General features: G+C 37.6%; 1 protein-coding gene across 1 annotated transcript in view; it reads left to right on the top strand.

Moving 5' to 3' along the window:
* The window catches only part of XRCC5 (X-ray repair cross complementing 5), a 51103-nt gene that overhangs the window by 12030 nt on the left and 16779 nt on the right, over positions 1-22294 (top strand). Inside the window, exons 7-16 of the mRNA XM_065637540.1 lie at positions 657-771; positions 2403-2541; positions 4563-4675; positions 7560-7622; positions 8033-8170; positions 9567-9657; positions 10908-11041; positions 15606-15802; positions 19892-19985; positions 21427-21496. Coding sequence (XP_065493612.1) covers positions 657-771; positions 2403-2541; positions 4563-4675; positions 7560-7622; positions 8033-8170; positions 9567-9657; positions 10908-11041; positions 15606-15802; positions 19892-19985; positions 21427-21496 — 1154 coding nt within the window. The remainder of the gene's footprint in view (positions 1-656; positions 772-2402; positions 2542-4562; positions 4676-7559; positions 7623-8032; positions 8171-9566; positions 9658-10907; positions 11042-15605; positions 15803-19891; positions 19986-21426; positions 21497-22294) is intronic.

The following is a 22294-nucleotide window of genomic DNA, read 5'->3' as shown; positions in this document are numbered from 1 at the left end:
TCCATTGTTTGAAGTTGTGCAATTGAATTAACACTCTAGTATTAAATCATTACGGTTATTTTTTGTGTGTGTTGTGTGAACTGGCATAACATACTGGCATGTGTTAAAGCTAGAAATAATCAAAGTAACTTCATTCATTCTACCTGAATGCCCTGAAAATAGTGAGTTCATTAGTACTGCATTGAAAAAAAGTGTCAAATGTTAATTACCACACAAACAAAATCCTGTTAATTGAAACTGGGTTCTTTACTGCTTCACCTCCGCTGCAGAAAACATTCAACCACTTAAAGATGCCTTTTCTAATTTGGGATGTTCAGCTAACTACATGCTCTAACTAGGTGAGCACAGATAAATGTAAAATGCTTAATAAGCAATTGTGTACTTTCATCACAAGACCTAACTTACTGTCTTTAAGCCTATCACATCATCACAAAGGTTCGAGATGGGAATAATCTACTGTACCACCTCTTTTTTTCATTCTCTTTTCTGACAATAGTTAATGACCAGATTATTCACACAGTTTATTTTCTAATGCTTCGTGCAGTCTAAGCTGAAACAATTGGACTCCTGCATCTCCTTGAAGAGAGTGTATTGTCTGTAATATTTTATTACAGTTCACTAGCGTTCATTTCTGTTTTCCTGATTCTTTCATTTAGAGAGAGCCTGGAACGTCTTTCAATGTTTAAGAAAATAGAAAGAAAATCTTTGCCTTGGCCCTGCCAGCTCACTATTGGTTCTAATTTGTCTATAAGGATTGTTGCCTACAAATCAGTAAGTTCATAAAATCGTATGTTTTAGTGTATTTTGGCAGAAAGTTAGGAGCAGCTGCGTGTTTTTTCTTTAAAGCTAAGAAAATAAAAGGAAACAACATCCAAAATAATTATGGTAGAGATTTTATGTGCGTAGAAGCCAGTACATCTCAAACTGTGGTTCCCACAGCAACTCTTAACTTCACCATATTGCACACAGATGTTAAATAACTAAAATTCACGATGTACGGAAATAGAAGTAATTGCCATCTATGCCATGACACTTAATGGTATTGAAGTTGATGAACCTGATTAAGAATTCTGTGATTATGTGAAGCTTTCCATTCGGCATCAGTGATGTGTCTGCAGCTCAATGAGACTTAGTATATATTTCTTAAGCCCTAGACATGAGAGGAATTGTGTACATGTGTATGTAAAATGGTGGGTGCAAATGTTTGACCAGCTATTGATTTGGATCGCATCTATTGTTACTTCAGACTTGGAAAAAAAGGTATATTTTTTCTGCTTGTTTGCTTTATACTGTTTGGCAGAGCTTGTGCACAGTTTATATGGGTCCTTCACATGGTGCTGGGAAGAAGTGAGTGTATTTCAACACACAATGTGTGCAAAATTCCAGGTATCGAATAATTAATAGGTAACTATATAGCGTGGCAGCACTGATGGATCTGGTGAGATGGAGATTAATTGGTTTGTTGTTTGAACCCAAGACTAAGAGTCTGGCCGGTATTGCAAGGTTACAGGCATACTAGCCGTGAAAGAGATCTCTGCTGCCAACTTTCTATTTATACTTACGGATAATTTTTTTTTAATTAGAATATTGCTCCAGACCTGTACAAATATGCAGTGAGTCCCCTCCCAAAGGTGTTTACACTCAAAATAAATGAAGCTTGGAAGAGTAAGCAACATGAACCGAGTGACCAGCCCGAGGTCGTACAGCCATTGGATCAGAGCTAGGAGTAAACTCATGATAGCCACTGACATAATCTATTCTCTCTCTTCTGTTTTCTGCCCAGTTCTTAATTTTGCTTCTCATTCACTAAATATACCAGAAATTTCACGTAAGTAGAAAGAAAAGGAAGCATTTTTCTTTCCCTGTAGTTGGGAAACATTCACTCATTGCAAATATTTACTGCTCCTTTCCCCTCCTAGTCCCATAATGCAGCTGGGATCTTTTTCTGCCTTTTGGGGAAGTTGCAGTAACCTGGGATATTTTTATCCTGTGGTGTAGTGACCCTGACACCAAACTTGGGCAAACAAGCTGAATGAGCATTGAGTCTTCTTGTATCTTTAACATGTATCTTAATGTTTTATCAAAAGCTTTATGTAGGTGGAGGAAGTAAAGTACACAGCAAGCAAGTTACATGTTATCCTGGCACTGAGAGACTTCCACAAATGAATAACCAAGACAAGTACGCAGTCAGTGTAGTTCAGGTGCCAGGTCTTATACAGATGAAAACTGTGCTGAAAGCACTGTGGTAGCAGTCAGAGATGCGTATTTGGGGATGTCAGTATTAGTCCCTTATTGGCAAAATAATGCAGTACTTCGTCTAAGAAATTTTAGCATGTTCTGGTAAGTGCTTGGGATCCCACTGGAATGTTAAACATTCCTTTTATTTGAATTCTGATACATAGGTCACAGAAGAGAAAGTGAAAAAAGTTTGGACAGTTGTGGATGCTAAAACCCTCAGAAAAGAAGATATTCAAAAAGAAACTGTTTACTGCTTGAATGATGATGACGAGACAGAGGTTCAGAAAGATGATACTATTCAAGGTATGACTTCTTTATGTGTACCCTGAAGACAAACTGAAGATAATGGTTTGTACTCATAAATCACTTAAGTGCCTTTTAGTTTTATACTTTGAAGCCTAGATGTGATCTTAGAATGTAAGCCCTGTAAGCTGATGGAACATAGAGGCTGTCATGTTGAGGCTCTTTGTCTTCACATATTTTAAAAATTCTTACTTTTCCCACTAATAGGAATAATAATAATATCACCAGGTGGAATGTGGTAGGCACTACAGCTTCCTAAACTGTACACCATGGAGGACTGTACCTCAGTTCTGGAGCGAGTAGTGCTGCTACCTCTATTCTGGTTTTAAATCTTCAGTTGTACTGATAACGTGAATACTTTTGTACAACTGCTTTTTTTCCTAGATAAGCAACTGCTCTAGATATTCTGCAGCTGGGAAGATGAAACCATTAGAGGAAGGTTTAGTGTTCAAGAGTCTATTAGATTTGCTGTGTAAATTCCATAGCAGGTTCAGCTTGAAGTAGAGATATGCAGAATACTTCTTTTATAACCCTCAGCTTCTTTCTGAGTGGATTAAATTCCTTAGAAGACTAAATGCCCCAGAAACAGAATGAAATAGTCTACTTTTTTAAAAATGGAGTTAAGCAAAGATGTTTAATTTTTTACTATTATATCTATTTTGTTACTAATTTTTTCTTTGCTCTTTCAATCCCTCAGAAGTAGGGCAGGTGTATTAACTCTAAAGGGAAGAAATATTCAGGTAACAGTACAGAAAGTGCATCAAACGAATAAAGTACATTGAAAAATTAAGATAAATACTGTATTTTTTAACTTCTTTCAATTGTAGCAATCATAGGTGTTTTGTAGCAGTAGCAGATAAAAATGTCCCAACAACAGAGTGATTTTCTTTAAGCAGAAATGATAGTTAAAAGCTAGTGGTCTGTTTATGTTTCATAACTTCAAAACTTTTAGTAAAATAAATTTTTAAAAATTCACTTTTTATAGTAAGTAGATTTTGAAACATTTGTGACCATTCTTTGCTGATGTCCTGACTGCCTGAGTTGGTGAGTCGTTGCAGGATCCTAGTAAAAAATGATGGACAGTTCATTGTGAACAAAAGTGACCAAAAACTTCTCTGTTAGTGGTGTGATATTCCTTACAGTTAAAGAGCTGCTGATGCCTTGTGGACTTCTGTGGACATTTTGAGAAATGTCATGATTAGACAATATTTTGCATTTGAGGCACCGATACTGAAATTTCTTTCATTCTTCCTGTGTGTTTGCTTTTTCGTTTCCAGGAAAATGTGTCCACACGTAGGTTTTTTTCATCCAGGGATTTACCTCTGTTCCTTCTGCTTTCTTCACACCTGAGGATATATTCCTTAGTTTGTGACAGTGTAATAAAGTGGTGATGTTACACGGAGGATATTGTGGCTTGAGGTGGGGGAATAAGCAGTTGGAACAGATGATGCCCCTGAGACACAAACAGCTTTGTGTTTTGTGGAGATACCCCTGCAATGTAAGGCACAGGAAGTAGAACACAGATGTATAGAAAGGCCACTTCTGCATATAGGAGTGTTTTGGTTTTTCATTGCATGGGAGGATGAACCTCATTTCCACTGATAACACATCTGGTTTGCTGGTGTCATTTTCTGTCCATGACTTGTATGTGTGGATTTTTTTGTATTACATTTGCAGGGAGTGTTGCAGTCTATTTACTGAAATCTGTTCTGATTTGCTTAAATCTATTCTGTGAGCATAACTTTGGGCAAGATTGTTCCATTCTCTTATTTTCTCTCTTGCTCTCTAGGAGGGTAGCTGTTATAGAAAACAATGTACAAGGAGTGCGACTGCTGTTTGTGAAGTACAAAACGTGTCTATGGGGTGTGTGGTTTTTTTGTTAACAGGGAAAGTAATTTGATGAGAGTGTGTGGAGTGTAGCTGTGAGGCATGCATGCATTGTTAAAATATTCAGAGACCTAATTTTGGTGTTGGAATTGTAGGCCCATATGCTTACCAGATGCTCTCCTCTTGTTCTCCAGGGTTTCGCTATGGGAGTGATATAGTTCCTTTTTCCAAGGAAGATGAAGAGCAAATGAAATACAAAACAGAAGCAAAATGTTTTTCTGTTTTGGGATTCAGCAGATCCTCTCAGGTACAGCACTAAACTGTTGTTCAAGTGTTGTTTGAGACAACTGATTTCAGTTTGAACTCACAAAAGTTGTGGTGTTGTACTGGGTTTCAGTATTGGAAACGGAGCATTTGCAGTCAGGTATGCAGGGGTGACTTATTTACACATACCAGAATCAGCAAACAGTATGTGTTCTTGTGAGGGAGAGAAGCTCATAAATGTGGCCCTTGGGTCCTCAAGTGAAACAGGAGCCACTGAACTCAGATCTCTTGTTTCTACTGTAACAAAAACTGAATGTAGCAAGGACTTCATAGAACTTAAATGAAGATAACATAATTCCAAAATTCCCCATATTTCAATGAGATGCTTGGTGTTTGTGTGTACTTGTGGTACTAACTTTGCCATTGTGATGGAAACTTTACTCTTCTTGGACCTCCCTGCACCCGGTCCCCTTCACCACTCAAAACTGAAAGAAATCGTGGGGCAGCTCTGTGCCTTCTATTCTGAAAGCTCCCAGCCCTCCTGCTCTTCTTCGAAATGTCTCGGTGCCTGAACAAAACAGAATCCTTGACAAAGGCTGAGGAATCATTCCCTATACCAGGAAGGAAAGATGCTAATGAAATAGGAAGTGTCTGTGGCAGCTTATTTCCAAATGGATGTAGCTAAACATATTTTTACAGTACAGGTGGCACAGAGACCCTTGCATGTTTCTGGATATGCCCTTAGACTGCTGCAGCGTGGTGGTTCAAAGCATATTATTAACTGAGGAACCAGGGAGTTACGGTGATTTATTGAAATGAGAAGCCAACCTCGAAAGGCACTGCAACCTGGTTGCTCCTTGAGGACATTCAGAACTTGAAGTTGTTAAGTAACATGGGAGCTTGTGTGCTGGACGTGATTGATCGAGGAAACTTATCGTGCCTAAGCTTATATGCCCTAAATTGGCTGGGGAAGAGAGATGGTAGGGACTGATAAATCCTGTACCAGAAACCAGGTCTAACAAGTGAAATGCTGTGTCTGAACCCAGTGTTTCAATGAGACAATTTCTTGCATCTTTTCACACGTTATTAGCCTACAGCTGAGTGTTACTGTCTTTGTTTAATTCTGTAAGATGTATTTCACCATGTGTGTTTTCTTATGCTGGAGGCTGGCCTCCTCTTTTCTGACTCTTATTGAAAACAGAAACTAAGAGGAAAGCCGATGAGAAACATCGTGTTCCTGGAAGTGAGCTGTTATTTCACATGTTTTGTTTTTTTTTTCTTTGCCACCATTGATCAGATAGTTTGGTAATACCTTCCAATACATAGTTAATAATTAATTGTAGGAATACTTTTGATTCACATAAATATGCCCCAAAGAATTAAAAAAATTGCTTTATATTTTTAATGCAAAAAATATTTATTGCTTTTGATAATTTTTATTATATGCTTCTCTTGTTTGTGGATTTCATAATGGATAGGAATTACATCTTAAATAAAGCGTATTCTGGTCCTCTAACTAGGAGTGTGAGTAATTATGCCCAATAGTAGTTGCATAGACCTCAGCAGAACAAAATTATTCAGGTGTGATTGCAGGATTAAAATTACACTGTATAGATAATGATATCAGGAAGTTTTCAACTACAGCTGGAATTTTCAAGACTGATGCTTTCCTTATGTTTTAGCTCTTGAATTTTATTGTTTGGAATCATAATACTGACACTATTCAAATGTATGTTTTATATTAAATTGTTTATTTTAAAAATTTTGGAGAAAAGGTAATTTATTATTAACTAGAGAAACTGGAACAGCTCCAGATACATAATTAAAGAAGGAATAGAGCCACCTCACAGTATATTTCCGAGTTATTCACATCCCTCAGGAAAGAAGATCAGAGGCCGCTTAAACTTTGATTTTTAATTTATAAGTAATGCCATGTAACTCAAGAAATAATACTTGAAAATATTACAAAGGGACCTTGTTTTTTTGCAAACGAAAAATAGGTGTAGTGATACACACGTCTAGATATTTATACTATAGTGAGCATAAAATTTCCTGAGCTTTGAAAGGCAGAACAGCAAAGAATAATTTCAGGTAAAATAGTCTGAGTTGAAGAATCATGCTGTAATACATTAAAGAGATCTGCTCTGGTGCAAGTTGTCACCGATTTCAACAGCATTATGGTAATTTTCTAAATAATGAAACTCCACATTAGTTTGGACATAAAGAAAAATGTCATCAAATTACACGAACAGAGAAAGGTCATTTTAACCAGTGTTCATAGTGGTGTGTGGTTTTCATGACAGTTTTCCCAGCATGGCGGTGTTCTCTAGGTGTGTCTCAGCCTCTGTAGCTCTTGCTATTCCAGAAATGGCCCTTAATGAAACCGTTTGTTGGTTTTTTTGGGGGATCAGCCGTGTTCATGAACAGCATCAACTCTGCTAACAGAAGTGTCTTTGCCAGCACAGCCGTATGTACTCCAGGTTGTTGTTGAAGCAGCTTTATTAATTAAGGATGTGCCTTTTTCCAGCTTATTTTTGACATGTCTTTGCTAGGAAAAATTAATAGCATAGATAGATGTGGTGTCAGTTAGGTTTAGATCTTTTGCTAACTACTGTGGTTTTCCACACTGACTTTTGGATTACTGCAGTATTATTGAAACTGGTAACGGCTGCAGATACCATAGTTTTCCATTCCTGCCCATCAACGGGAAGGTATGAGAATATCCTGCCAAATACAACTGAATATTCATGTTGAGTGATAAATGGATATATGAAACATATACATGCCTTTAACCTCTATGCACAGTAATTAAATTTTGTGGTTTCTCACTTGAGTAATGTATTATTTGTTTCATAATTTAATGGGTCTGGTCACATTAATGACATTTGGTTTAGATCAGGCTAACTCCTGACCATTTGCATCTCTAGATCCAGAGGCATTACTACATGGGCAACCAGGTTCTGAAGGTCTTTGCAGCAAAAGATGATGAGGTAAGGTGGACTGAAGTTTAATGCTGAAGGTGTTTTGCTGTGGAACAGAAAAGAATAGTAGTGGCACTCGAAATTGTCCCTTCTTTTTGTGTTAATAAGACAAATATTCTTAATGCAGCTTACAGAAGTCTTGTTCCATTGCCCATTAGGTTGAAAAGAAATTGGATTAAACCTCAAATGCATACCATCTCATTAATAATGAGAAACTGGTAAATGTTACGTTTGTGCAAGGGCATGGGGAACCTGGAATTAGTGCTTAAGTACATTCTCATGCAGAGCAACAGTGTGCCCTGTCACTGTGTTATTTAGAACAGACCTCCAAATTATTTTAAATATTAGAGGTAAAAACTTCACTGTAGTGCTGACCTGTGCTCCTTTTAGGGTCTGACTTTTTTTCTTTTTTTTTCCAGAATGCAGCAGTTGCTTTTTCTGCCCTTGTTCATGCACTGGATGAACTGAAAGTGGTAGCTATAGTGCGTTATGCTTATGATAGAAGATGTAACCCGCAAATTGGGGTAGCTTTTCCGTATATTAAGGATGCATACGAGGTAATTTTTCTGTAGAGACTCTCCATATTGATGCTTTACAAATACCAATTAATAAATGGTCATATTTGAACTGTATAAATTTGCAGTGTTATGTAATACCAGAAGAAACCAATGTGACTTTTCAGAGTGATTTTAGGAAATAGTACCAAGTCTTAGGACAAGGAAATAATAAATAGTATTAAGAATATTCTGTAGGAAAAATACATGGAAAAATAATGCCGTATGTTTTTATTAGTATCCTCTATATTACAGATTTAAATAATACTGACTTTTATTTCAATAACATAGTGATAATTTCATTTTGTTATCCTGGAAATACCTTTTTTCTGAATCCATAAACAGTGTAATCACATACTTATGTAATCAGTTGCCACTGCTTTCTTGCTGCGTTACTACCTACCTCTTTGCTTACAATCCAAAGTTGCACTAGTTTCTTTCATTGTTTAAAACTGTGGATTTATCTCCAAATTGCTTGGTAGTGCAAAATTTGAATTTGATAGTTGACGTGGCATTTCAAGCATGTCCAACTACGCTGTTGTCATTAGGTTTCCAAGTCAACTGGAACAGAGGGGAGGATTTCACAGCATTTAAAGCTGTTGTTTAAATTCATATGGAGAATTAGGAAGACAGTAGTATATTTATTTACTTGAAAAGGTTATTTTAAAAAACAGGAGAAAAAATACAGTCCATTTCTTAGGAAATAAAAAAGAAAGTTCTGTACACGGCAGTATCATATTTGAAATATTTTTTTTAAATTCTGAGAGACCCAGAAGCAACAAAGTATGTCAGGATTTTTGCAGCATATGTTTCCACTGATCTTACTTACGAGAGACTATTGAAAGATCTAAATATGTATAACATGGCGAAGCAGTGACGAAGGTGGGGGCGGACATAACAATCTTCAGACTTTTGAAGAGTATAAACATAAAGGATGGAAAGGAATTATTTAGGGTAGTATGAACTGGAGGAGGTATTTGAATAACAAAAAATGAGACCGAGAATTTTTTTTAAAAAAAGGAGCAGCTTTAGACTTTGAGACACAGTAAGCTGTGATAAAACCTCACAGAGTGCCAAGGTATGGGGTATTTAAAGCTTGGCTGGTTGAAACTCTGTACAAGAAAAAGGGACTGGATGATCTAGGAGGTCTTTATTCTACCTGTAGAAAAATGAGGCGTGTAGCCATCACTATATTATAAAATAACGCTGTGTTTTATTCTGCTTAAAACTATGTTGCTCTGTAAATATTTAAGTATTTTGATATACACAGATACTAGACCTTTGGATTTTCCTTTTGTTTAGATTGCCCTGATAGGGCACTTGGGGATACTTCTTTTGTTTTGTTTTTGTTTGTTTTACTTCAGGTTCAGTTTTTTGTTTCTTTTTTTGTCATGCTTAGTGTCTCATCTATGTGCAACTACCCTACATGGAAGACTTAAGACCATACATATTTTCATCCTTGAAAAGCAATAAAAAATGTACTCCGACAGGTAAGATAGCCCTTCACTGGGCAGCTGGACAAAGTAATCTACTTGTCTTCCTTTAAGACACTCTAAAAGAGCTAAAATATTTGGCTTCCCAATGAAAACGTAAGCTTCGTCATTATTTTGGCTTAGGAAAAACACCCCAGCCCATTGGGAATACATTATGGTGGTGTCATCTTGAAGTGTAAAGCCTGTAGCAAAACTTTGCCAGCTTAGTTGCCGGCTGAGCAGACTCGAGGTTTGCAGACAGTCTTTTAAAACTGGCCTGTTAAACGTCTTCTGGCTTGGGTATTGGGATTATTAGTCTCGCAGGATCTCTGTGATAGACATCTGAGATTTAGTCCTCATATCCTTTGATCTTTCAACTCATTTGTTAGACTAAACGGCCAGACCTTGTGGGAGCTACAATATGTGATTAGCTAGAATTAGAATAGAGGCATCAGTTCTGTTTGTACAAAGCTGTTCCCGTAGCCAGTTGCAATTTGGCCTGTACAAAGCCAAAGCCTGCATATTGTGTGGTGCATGAAACGTGTACTTACTGGTGTACAGATTCAGACGGAGGGTGTCTTTGGAGAGCCATAGCACATGCAGCCATACAAAGCTTGACTCACTGTTCTGAGGATTTTGCACAGCAATGAATGTAAGTGGATGTAGTTTAAAATCCACTTCTGCTTCTTTAAGTTGTTATGAGATCCATTGAATGGGCATCTGCACGTCAAGGTGTTTAAAGCATGCGGGGTTGTTTCTGGAACAGTTTCTATGTTCTTGTTTGTAACCAGCAGTTTGAGAACAAATCTGAAACCTGTCTTACCAAAGCAATAGTGGACTCTTGTGAACTGTGTTAATTTGCAATCGTAACTTGAAAAATTTGTATTAAGCCATTTGGTTTTTCAAACCAACTGTAACCAACTGTTCTCCTTATTTTCTAAGTGGCCTATAAACCTTCTGTTGCAAATAAAAACATCTTGAAAAAGAAGAAAAATGGAAGCAGAAAGGCAGCAATAATTGAGGTCTTGGGCAGGGGGGAAGGTTTTATGACTTTGCATTGTAGTCCTTAAATAAAGCAGGGGTTTTATTACTGTGTCCATTATCCATATTCTTTATTGGCACATCTGTATCTGCAATGTATTCTGTGGCATGTAATGACTTGGTCAAAATCTCACATTGTGAAGTGAATCTTCATTTATAAATTGTTCAAGAAGTTCATCCATCTGCAAGTGTATTTATTTTTTTTTTTTATGTAATTGTTGCCTTAGCGGATCAGTTATCTGCTGTTGACTCTCTGATTGATTCTATGAATTTGATTTCTGAAGATGATGATGGAGAAACTTTTGAGGACCTGTTTAAGCCCAGCAAAATCCCAAACCCTCATTTTCAGAGGTTATATCAGGTGAGATGATCTATATGGTGTTTTTTGAAAAAGTCTTTTATTAAGACTTTTCACCTTTCTGTCTTTCTCTGATTTACATTGGAAAGACCTGCATGGTAAAGATGGGACTATAAATCCTTTTGCATTTAAGTGTGGGGTAGCCAGTGATCTCTATGTTGTCCCTGACAGATTTTATTCTTAAACTTTCCAGTTTCCAGGAAGCAAGGGAAATTACACCTGTGCTGAGGTGTCTGCAGCAACATCAGTGGTGTTCACAGGCACCTAGACTAGACAAGTTAAAACTTGCTTGAGTATCTCAACATTGTATTGCCACGATGACGGTGTGGACATAGACTCAGTCTTAAGCTTCTGGGCAAAGAGAGAAATTGAGTGAAAATCAGGGATCCCTGTAGCTCCTCATTCTGCATCCCGTCAAATCTTGAGCAGAATCACTTTGTGCATTGTTGCATCTCACAGTGGTTCCAAACCAGATCAGCCTGAGGTGAACTTGATCAGTAGTAAATGGTTAACATTGTTGACATTTAAAATATTCCATTTGGATGTCTGAGCTGGTGCATTTTATGGGTAAGCAGAGCAGTTCACACTTCTTGCGGTTATTGTATCGAGCTGTCTACATTTTGATTTACACTCCTTTCATATCATGAAGTTTTTCATTGCAGCTGTGAGGATGAGAAACTTAATTATACATTGGAATTCAAGTGTTCAAGAAAATGGCATAGCAAATTCAAAAATAAGGAAAATTATGATGCAATTTATGCAGCTGCAGAATTGTGTTGTATACAGAGCCATGGAGATATATTGAGTGCATGACTCCACTCTGAAAATTGACCAAAAATGGTATTACAGCAACCATGTTCATCATATCTCAACAACTCCAAATGATTTTTTTTCAGTTTACAAGTAGGAAGAAGATGCTTTTTTAAATTAAGAAAACTAACCCTGGCTTCCAGAAACTATGCTGCTTTTCAGTATTGTCAGAAGCAGCAAAGGATCTGAAGGTTGTATGCATGTTTCAGGAACACATGTAAGCACACTGTCTTCAAATCCTACTCTGATTGACATCTGAAGAACTCAGTGTTCCCTTCAAATTCTGCCAGTCATATTGACAAGACAGTGTGTAACTGAATGCAAGAGTTAGTCAGTAGAAGGTTATTTCTGGGCAAGAGCTTAAGATGGATTGACCTCTGCATGACTCTCTTTAGGAAAGGTTGTAAAGCTAGGGTAAAACAAAACAAACATGGTTTTCCTTGTAAATGAAGCACAAATGGGATAGGGTTTCCTCTATTGTATCACTAGATACAATTTTGCATTCTTTTGGTTCGGTGGGTATCACTTATCAATGAAAGATGTTTGTTTAGGTGTGCTGTTGTCTTCTGAAGCAGGATGATTGTGGTGGCCCAGCAGCTGAGTCAAGTTCTGCTAGAAGAGAGTAACTGCCTAACTCTCCAGTTTCCCTAGAGGATAATAGGATTTTGTAAAGGTGAATGCTACTTGTGGAAAAAGTAGTTATTGACTGTTTCAGTGTACTAGGTAGCATACAGTTCTTGTCCATGGTGCTTGCTGTTCATAAACCCCTAAATTACCTGTCCTTTTAGTGCTTTCTTTTGCTTGCACACAGCCCCATTTCTTTGTCTTGGTTACAAAACTACCATTAATCTGTATAAATCGCAGAAATATTGTTCTCTTCTTTGCTTCAAACATGTTTCAGATTCTTAATATTTTTTTCTTAGACCAAGTGACACTGCTGGTTCCTTAAGAACTATGAAGAAAAATTTTACATATCTTGAATGTAGTCAGTAAATTGATTAGGCTGAACAGGACCTGTAGATGGTTTGAAAGAATAACTGTGAAGAAAGGATGAACTCCCCCTTCATTTCCTTGCTCTGTTGCTTCATGATGATGTTTGGAATTATAAGTGACACGAGCCAGAATTTAAACAGAAACATCAAACTAAATTGTATCTCTGGAAGTGGTGGTAGGCATCAGGAAATGACAGAGTGGGTGGAAAGGAATTGCTAATGCTTGCTGGAGTGGAAGATGATGAATATCCTGTATCCAGAGTTTCAACTATTATTTGTTGCTTCCAGAAGAGCCTAAGCAAACTTCCATAGTTTTTGTGGTAGAAGACTTCCAATGTCATTAAGTTGTTCCTCTGAAATATAGGGATTTGAAGCACAAAAGACATTTGGGGAATGCAATGCATTTTATTTGATAGCCAAATAAACAAATTGCTCAACAGTGATTGTTCTGTACTGAGACAGACCTGAGGGGATGGTTTGTGGGGACGGCGGCCTGTGGCATTGCGTAGGTCATGGGATCCAGCTGCAGAGTCTGCACCTAAATATGCTGTAATGCAGGGGTGTCAAACTCATTTTCACTGGGAGCCACATCGGCCTCGCGGTTGCCTTCAAAGGGACGAGTGTAATTTTAGGACTGTATGAATGTAAATACTCCTACATTTATTCAGTCCTAAAATTACACTTGGTGAAAATGAGTTTGACACCCCTGCTGTAATGGCTCTTGTTAGACCACATGTAAGCAACCGTAGAGGGCTGAGCTCGTTTGTAAGTGGTTGGACTGTACCATGATGTTCTTTCAAAAAGCAGAGCAGCAGGGGGACAGGAGGTAGCTCACAGAAGTTCGTAAGGGCTTTCAGCAACAAATAATCTTACCTTTGGTTGAATGTAATGGGTCTGTTAAAAGGTCAATTTGAAATTTTCACAAACTAGATGTAAACTGAACTCTACGATACTTGCGTTGGGATTCAGTTCACACAGTTTTAACCACCCTAAAGCTAACTAACTAGCATAAAATGAGTTGTTCAAGTCTATCCCATAATCCATGAAAAAAGAACCCTGGGAAAGTTAATTGATCCTTCTTGTTTTGGAGATCCTAAGTACATGATAGTTGTGGTTGTAGGTTGCCTTCTAGCCACCGAAGTGGTTCTTGCTGGGCACAGGAGGGCAAGGAAGCGAGGTTAAAAGGGATTGTTTGGGATTAGAAACTTCAGATTAAGTCTGTTCAACTTCATCTCCATTTAGCACCTGAGTTTTGATGGTACCTGCAATCTCAGGTTTCAGAGGCCGTCATCTACTCTAAAAAAAGGAACAAGTGAAGGCCGTGGCTACTCAGTCTGCTCAGCTCTTGCAGCTGCACGTGTAGAGATTTCAGATGCAAAAGCCCAAAAAACACATTCGCAACAGGGAACTTTTTTTTTTTTTGCTTTGTGAGTTTAATTCAGTCCCCTAATGTTGTTTTAATTTTTTTTTTTTATCACAAGAGCTGTTACTGCAGCTTCCAGCAACATTTTTATTCTCTTTCAAAATAATTATGGCTTAAATCATTATAAGTGTTTCCAAATCAGTCGCCTGTATGACTGCCTCCTTTTGAAAGTATGCGCTAATATGGATTGGAATCTTAATGGCAGCATGAAAGCACATCAGTATTGACATGTAGCATATGGTCTGGATTTTCTTTATTGGCAGCTTTTCAGCATGAATAGAGGGAGGTTTTGTTTGCTTTGATTTTGTTTTTTAAATTAATGTCATGTGTGACAGCCAAGAGGGGAGAAAACCTTTATTCATAGTTTACTGAGTAGCTACCTTTACCCTTGGGTCTAGCTAACCCAGTACAATGGGCTTGGAAAAGTTATTCTCGCATGTACATCATGTGTTTTTATGTATGTGTGTGTATGTACTGGTATCTGTGTATATCTGCACATACATCTCTACTGCTATCCTGCACTTCAAAATATTTAAGAGATACCTACTTTGTTTTTAAAATTCTCAATGGAATTTCTGTAGCCTGCCTCATTAACCTCATCTCTCTCCCTCTGCTCAGCTCCCTGACTGTGCGTGCTGCCTTTACACTCTGGTGAAAAAGCCTTGTCCTCTGTAGTTCCTACCATCTGTTTGAACCTTGACATACATCTGTCAGGCCCCTTCGTTCCCTCACTCTTTCCAAAGCTAATTTGCAAACATACCCATATTCTGTGTATCACCTGTGCACATTTAACTTCTCTCTTTCCATTTGTTTTTAAACTGGTGAAAATTTCTCTTGTATGCATACTGAGTTTTATTGACCAAGAAGAAATACTTTCTTTGAAGGACAATAAAATGTGGCAATAACTGGAATACATGGTTGTGGTATATATCTGGTTGCCTAATTTTGGAATGTATAGAAATCTCTCCCACATTACTGTTTTATTAATAGAATTGCATTTTAAAGGTAAAGTGAAGTTAAAAAGCTGAATAGATGCAGATGACTCTTTTGTTCCTGGGATTTTCCTAATAATTTTCATAGAACCAATTCCAGTGAGTGTGGGAATGCTCATCTGCATCAGTATTCTTGTTTCATATAATTATTAATCTCCTTAACAGCTGATCATGTGACTTTCAATCCACTTGTGAGCTGAAATATTTGTCCACAATATGAAAGTAGTTTCTTTAATGTGGAAGATATTTTGCATGTACTGTAGGATGTCAGGCATACAACCATTACATTAAAAGCTACATTAAAAGCACATAAACTAAAAGCTTTTCTGTACTCAAATTGTTTCTTGCAGTGTTTGCAGCATAAAGCATTTCACCCCAATGAACCATTGCCGCCAATTGAACAGCACCTTCTAGAGATGCTGGAGATGCCCCATGTGGTAAAAGAAAGGTGTCAGGCTCCTCTTGAAAAAGTAAAAGCACTTTTCCCCCTAAAGGAAGTTGGCAAGAAAAAAGAAGAGAAGACTGCTCAAGACATCTTCAAAGACAAGTAAGTTGGAGATGTATTATGCATTTTTTTGAAACTTTTTTTTACATTTCAAATTGTTTTTGCTGGATGAAGCAGGCTCAGAATCTTTTGGACATAAGATCAATGAGTTACATGCTGAAAAAAATAGTGATGAGTGGGGGAATATTGTGCTACCACAGTATGCGTAGGGTATTTTGTAAATACTGGTGGTCGTACTGTTATGGAGGAAGACATACCAGGAGCCAGTCTGTAGCTTCCTCATGTCTGTATTTGTTGTCACAGAATCTGTCAGGTTGGAAGGGACCTCAGGAGGTTTCTTGTTCAACCTGCTGCTCCAGAGCAGGGTCACCTATGAAATCTGAACAGGTAACTCAGGGCTTCATCCAGTCTGGTCTTGAAAACATCCAGGGGTGGAGGCTGCACATCCTCTCTGGGCAACCTGTTGCATTGCTTACTGTCTCCTGGTCAAACACTTTGTCCTACTGGTAGTTATAAAGTAGTTCAAGTAAAAAACCAGAGGGTCTAATTTAGTTTGGAATAAATTCCATGGAGCTTTAAATTAGCTGTAAAGATGAGTCTTCCTTCTCAGCATGTTTGATTTAGGTTGTTCTGTAGCTTTCATTTTGAATTCAAGTCAAAAGAAAAACAGCTTAATTATTATCTGCTGTGCAATAAATATGGATGTCTTGAAAAATCAAACTTATGGACTCTTCCTGGAACATCTATTGTCTGAACAGTTTAATTTTTTTTTTGTTATTACATGTGGTCTGTTTACTTATTTGTGCTGCAAATATGAAGAAGACATGCTTAATTGCTACTGCATTGCTTCTGTCACCTCAGCCACAAGTCAATTCGCTCAAGCAAAATCTGCTTCTGAGAGCTTAATGTGTTGAATGCATATAACTAGTGGGTCCACTGGGATGTTGGGAAGTTCTCAGCTCCTTCTCCCTCCCTTTTGTCCTTTTTAGCTCAGTGCTTTCAGTGGTAGGAACAGCATCTCTTAGCCAGATTGAGGCCTTGCTGAGCTGAGCTGTCATAGACCTTGGGCTGGCTGGAGCCCCCTCAGTATGTGATCGTTGGGAAGACACGACACAGGACTTATCAAATCACTGAGCTGGAATAATGACCACATAGCTGTATTAAGATTGGGACACACCTTTTTATTTATTAATAGTTTATTGCTGTGTGTACCTGTCTTGGTGTGTCTGTGGATTCATACCATAAATAATTTTCTTGTCCTTGCTCTGTGCTCCGGTTTCTCTTTGTGTGTGTATACATACATACACTTGTATGTGTATTTTAAAACGTCATAGAACCAGACAAACAAACAAACAAAATCAAAACTTGGGTGGGTTCAAACAGGGAGAGAATTTAAACAAAAACCAGTCACTGATTACTGGTAGTTGCTTAAAAACATACCACCCCGAAGGCATCAGTTTGACAAGCAAGAAATAAAGTTATTTTGTTTAAAAACTAGTTTCCTTTAGAGGGGTGATGAAAGCAGCTATAAAAATAATTGAGACAGAAATCAGTGTAGGGCATTAAAATGATTTTTAAAGAATCCGTAAGGAAGGCAAAAGGATACAGACTCAACTATGCAAAGAAGAATGAATGGTAATAGGATTAAAAAATATGAAAAAGATGGTATTGCTGTAGTAATGAATGGGAACAGTAGTATTGTCAGCACTACAACAGAAGTGTTAAATTTATGGTTTTAGTCTGTGTTTGAGGAAAAGCTGAGTGATATAATTAAATCACTTGATAAAGAGAAGTAGCTCATTGCAACAATGACTAAGGAAAATGTTAAACACCAGATAGCATTCAACTGATTAACACTATCAGATCTAGATAATTTGCACTAAAGTTTTTCAAAAGTAGGTTAGGAGCTCTTGTGACCGTTATTTTTGTTTTCTAAAACTGGTTTGTCTCTCCTGTCATCATAATGATCTGATTCACATCTGCTTAATTTTTAAGGTCTAATGGGATTAAGGAAGCATAAATGTAGGCATGATGTCTTATTACTGATTTTAATATTCAGCATTTGTTTGTTTCACTTTTGCTAAGCTCTGTGTAGTTTGAAAAATCCAATAAAACAGAAAGCAGTTTGCTTTTTCCTTCTCAGGTTTGCTTTGGAGAGGCTGTTACTTCATCCAGCTTTGCCGTATGTGAGAGGCTTCTATATAAATGTAGAAGTGGGTGTATTTTATTAATTTTTCTCAAATAGTTGTTGCACATTTTATAGTTTAAAAATACTGCTCATCAGTGCATTACAGATCCTAAATGTCAGATCCTTGTCTGGTATAAATGGATGTGGATTCATTAGTTTCTGCTGTACTGCACTGATTAATGACAGCTATAGAATTTGTCCCAAGCAGTTAAATGCAGCAGCATCACTTATGTTCTTCTCTTTCATCCAATCCCAAAGCATTATGAATCTGTAAAAATAAGGCAAGAAGAAAAAGATTTAAAGGCGTTGCAATTGAGTGGAAAACACCTCTGGAGAAAAAGGTTCTAAAAGAGACTTTTCATGGTTCTTTGCACCTTTCATCAAACCACATTGATATACAAGAATTTTGGTTCAAGTAGAAGTTCCAAACTCACTGGTGTTAGATAAGTATCAGTTTCTCCGTTTTACAGGCAGACATATTGGCTGTCCAAACCCATCAAGCAACATGTTCGAGGTCAGCCAGAAACTCAGCAGAGTTGAGAAAGAAGCAAGGTGTCCTGTCCTTGTCCTGAGGCACAACCAAAGTCATCACTTCTCCTAGAATGATAAGTAAGGTTATGTTGGATGACAGGAGTTGATGAGGAGAAGCGATTTCATTTCAGTAGTGACAAAATTAAGTAAAGGACAGAGAAGACTATTGAAACAAAGTGAGATTGACACTGATTGTAAAGTAGAGGAGAAGTGTGATATAGAAAATAAAAAGGAAGACCGTACAAGTGATTTCTAGTAGTTGATGGCTTCTGTAACGTGCAATGTGATTTTTAAAATCAGTTCTAATATTGTAGAAAGCAAAATGACACCTAGCCTAGGATCTCTGGCTTTGTCCCTACATCGTCAAGCAGTTTATTCTTTTCAATGCAGTGGCAGAAATTTTAAGAAAAGCTTCTTACTTTGTTTTGGGATTTGTTGAACACAAATATTGCGATTTAGATCACTGAGTAGCTTTCAGTCATTCTGAAACTGAAATTGATTCTTCTGTGTCAGTAGCCTGTCACATTGAGTGACACAAAACACAGTGTCTGACTTTCTTCCCCTTTTGTGATTAGCTGGATTTTCTTCTTTTGCCAAGATATGCTCTCAAGTTTGGCACATTAGATGGTACAATTATGTTCCTGGTTTGGATGTACGTGTTGATGTATGTTACCTGTGAGGGCAAAGCTAGAGAGTAGCCTAAAATCACAATTAGCTTTTTAGAAATAACAAAGACTAATTTGAAAGCATTTTGAGATGTAGCTTAAATGTCCTAAGAGAGTTCTTACGTACTTAATTGGGGTTTGCCTAGCAGGTTTTGGCTGTGGTAAGTGGAAGTTTATAAAGCTCTTGTGTGCTGATGGAGAATATGGGTCATTAGACTCATTTGTAGTAGCTATCATCAATTCCAAGGCAGGAACTAGCAGGTAATTTTTGAAGAGTAAATGAATTTCTTGCTTAAATGTTAAGTTTCATTGCCATTTCATGTTAAGAAGATCCGGTGAGAAGGTCAAATGTCATTTAATCTACTGTAAATCATGTACTTTAAATTATCAAGGTTAACTCAATATACAGGTTCCAAATAAAGTGACTGGAAATGTCATGTATTTAGAAAGGCGAAGAAGATGTGTATGTCTAAATTCACTCTTGAAATAAGCGTGAATAATCTCATACCTTCAACAGTGGTGCCTTTGCTTTATGCTAAGATTAAGTTTGATGTCTGTTTCTGCTGTCTGCTTTGTGCAGCCTGTGGGGGAAAATGAGGCATGGAGTAGTGTTCATTTGGGAACAGTTGTAAATGAAATTTTGTCCAGTGTTCGGCATATATTTCATTAATTTACTGACTCCTTACTTAGTAGGCAGGGCAGTTTAGTTTAAGTGTTTATATTGATTTTCGTCCTTCTCATTTGCAGCAGTGAAGATGGACCCAACCCTAAGAAACCCAAAATTGAAGATGAGGAAGGTAGCTTTAGCATTGTGAAGCTTGCTGAAGGCAACGTCACCTCTGTAAGCGTATTTTTATGAATCTGATTATTAAATGGGAAGATTAATTTCCCTAAGCGTATTATAGTGAATATGCAGTATTCCTGATAAAAGGACAGTTGCTAGCTGAAACATGACTGAAATATTGTCTGCTTTTGGATTTGAGACACTGCTGGAGATTGTAAAGACAAATTCTTCTGCCCTTAGGTGTCTGTTAGTACAAGTTTCCATCTGTCTGGGATATTTTAGGAAAAAATTCTCCCCCAGTGTCTAGAACTCTAAAGAGCAAGCCTGAGGATCTGAGGGAAACAGAACATCAGATTTGGGGTTCAGTGGTTGAATTTTGTTCTTGTTCTCTTTCGTATCATCTGCAACATAGACGTTGCCTCTCTATAATTAATCAAAGGTATTGCTGTGGTTTTACAGACTGTTCTCTTCATTGGTTGGGGTTCTAAATCACAAATCTGGCTTCATCTTGCTGATAGGTTAAACGTCTAACTTAATTCCAGATATTGTGTACGTGGGTAGATGAAGCCGATATCATAACTGCTCACCTTCGTTTATTTGATTTTTTTTGAATTACAGGGAAAAAGGTGATTTAATATTAATTGAGAGAACTTTGTTTTCAAACTGTCCTTTTAAGTTTGTTTTTTAAAATGAATGATTGAGATTTTAAAAAAATATTTTAAATCTGAAGGGATTTAAATGTTTTGTACTCCTAATGTACACTTCTGATTTTTCCTGAAAAGTGGGATTGCCAGATTTAAAAGAAACAGAAAGAGACCAAGCAAGCTTATCGAATGATCAAAGAATTATTTTGACAGCAAAGCATAACATTTTCAAATAAACTTAGGAGAATTTTCATTCCTGAAAGGAAACATTAAGCAATGTAATTTTTTTTCCCAAAGTTATTGCATCCATTTTTCGATAGAAATTTATTTATATTTGACCTGGTTTTAGTTCCTTTGTAAGGTTTCTATACATGTATGCTCATTTAGAGCTTCAGCTTTAAGATGTCAGGCTGGGCCAGAAAGGGTAGATGATTTGAGTGCATTGGAGTGTCAAACCAATGATTCCGTACCCACGTGCCTGGGAGCTCCCATTCCTCATTAAGCATCTGTCAAGATTAGTGAGAAGTCTGTGCTGCAGAAAGTCTCAAAGCTGAACCAGCAGATAGCCTGAATTATTGTGCTTCTGACTTCTAAACCCCAGAGAATGTGGTTGCACTGTGAGAGTGCAGCATTTAAGTGTAAGTTCATCTTGCTCATGACATAACTAACCTTTGCAAAGAGTCCTGCGCGTTAACACACATTGTAAGACATTCTTTTGTTTTATCAGTCCGCAAGCAGAGAATTGTAGAGCTTCTGTTTCCGTATTAAACAGAAATTTTAAGACTCTTATTGCCTTGAAAGAAGAAGGAGATGGATATTGGCACATCACTGTATCATTTTTGGACCTTTTGTAGGTTGGCAGTGTTAATCCAGCAGAAGATTTCCGAATTCTGGTGAGGCAGAAAAATACAGACTTCAAAGACGGTAAATGAGTTTTATCTATCTTAATTATATTTAGTAGCATCTTCAGGGTTCAGTAAATGCAATCCGTTTGTCTAAACATGAGTTTCTAGTGCTATGCGAGATGCTCTGGAGTTTATTGCTTAGCTTCTAGTGCTGTTCAGCAAAGAAAGGTGTCACCTGTAATTCCCATGCCAGTATTTGCCTTCCCCATTTGGAAGTCTCAGATACCTGTGTTTGTATAAGATGGCACTAGACAGCTGCGTGGAGGCATCTCAGCGACTCCTCAGGTGTTTCCAGCTGAAGATCCCTTGGTACGGACTGACTGCCTCATTCAAACTGGGCACCAGCTTCTCATTTGGCTTCACGGGATCTTTCTGGCTCAGATTGGAGGGCTGTTGGCTGCGTGTGGTGTGAGAAACCTGTTTGCTGCTGCCTACTTATTCTTCTATGAAGAAATAGGAATCTGATGCCTTGGTTTTAAATTTTTATTTCTTAGTGTTTGTTGTGAGCTAAAGAAAGCACAGGTATATTTAGAGTGTAATGAGCAGGTAGTATGTGACTTAAAGCTGAGAGGAGGCTCTGTGTGCACTGAACCCATTCTCAGTGTACAGCAAGACAGGATTTTGATGCAGAGGCGAGGAAGCATACAAAGCATGGGTCAGCCCCTGTCTTGCATTCCCTAAGTCTGAAAATGCAATGGAGTTATCATTCGCTCGTATGGTAATTCCCTACTGGAATAGCTATATAGAGATATAGGCAATCCAAAGCTACAATGCACAAGATGGATGGGGTCCTTTTTTCTTCTAAAGTGTGTTTGAA

The sequence above is a fragment of the Caloenas nicobarica genome, chromosome 6 (assembly GCF_036013445.1).
Source record: "Caloenas nicobarica isolate bCalNic1 chromosome 6, bCalNic1.hap1, whole genome shotgun sequence".
NCBI lineage: Eukaryota > Metazoa > Chordata > Aves > Columbiformes > Columbidae > Caloenas > Caloenas nicobarica.
The sequence above is the reverse complement of the archived record's forward strand: the minus strand, read 5'-3'. Positions and strand labels throughout refer to the sequence as shown.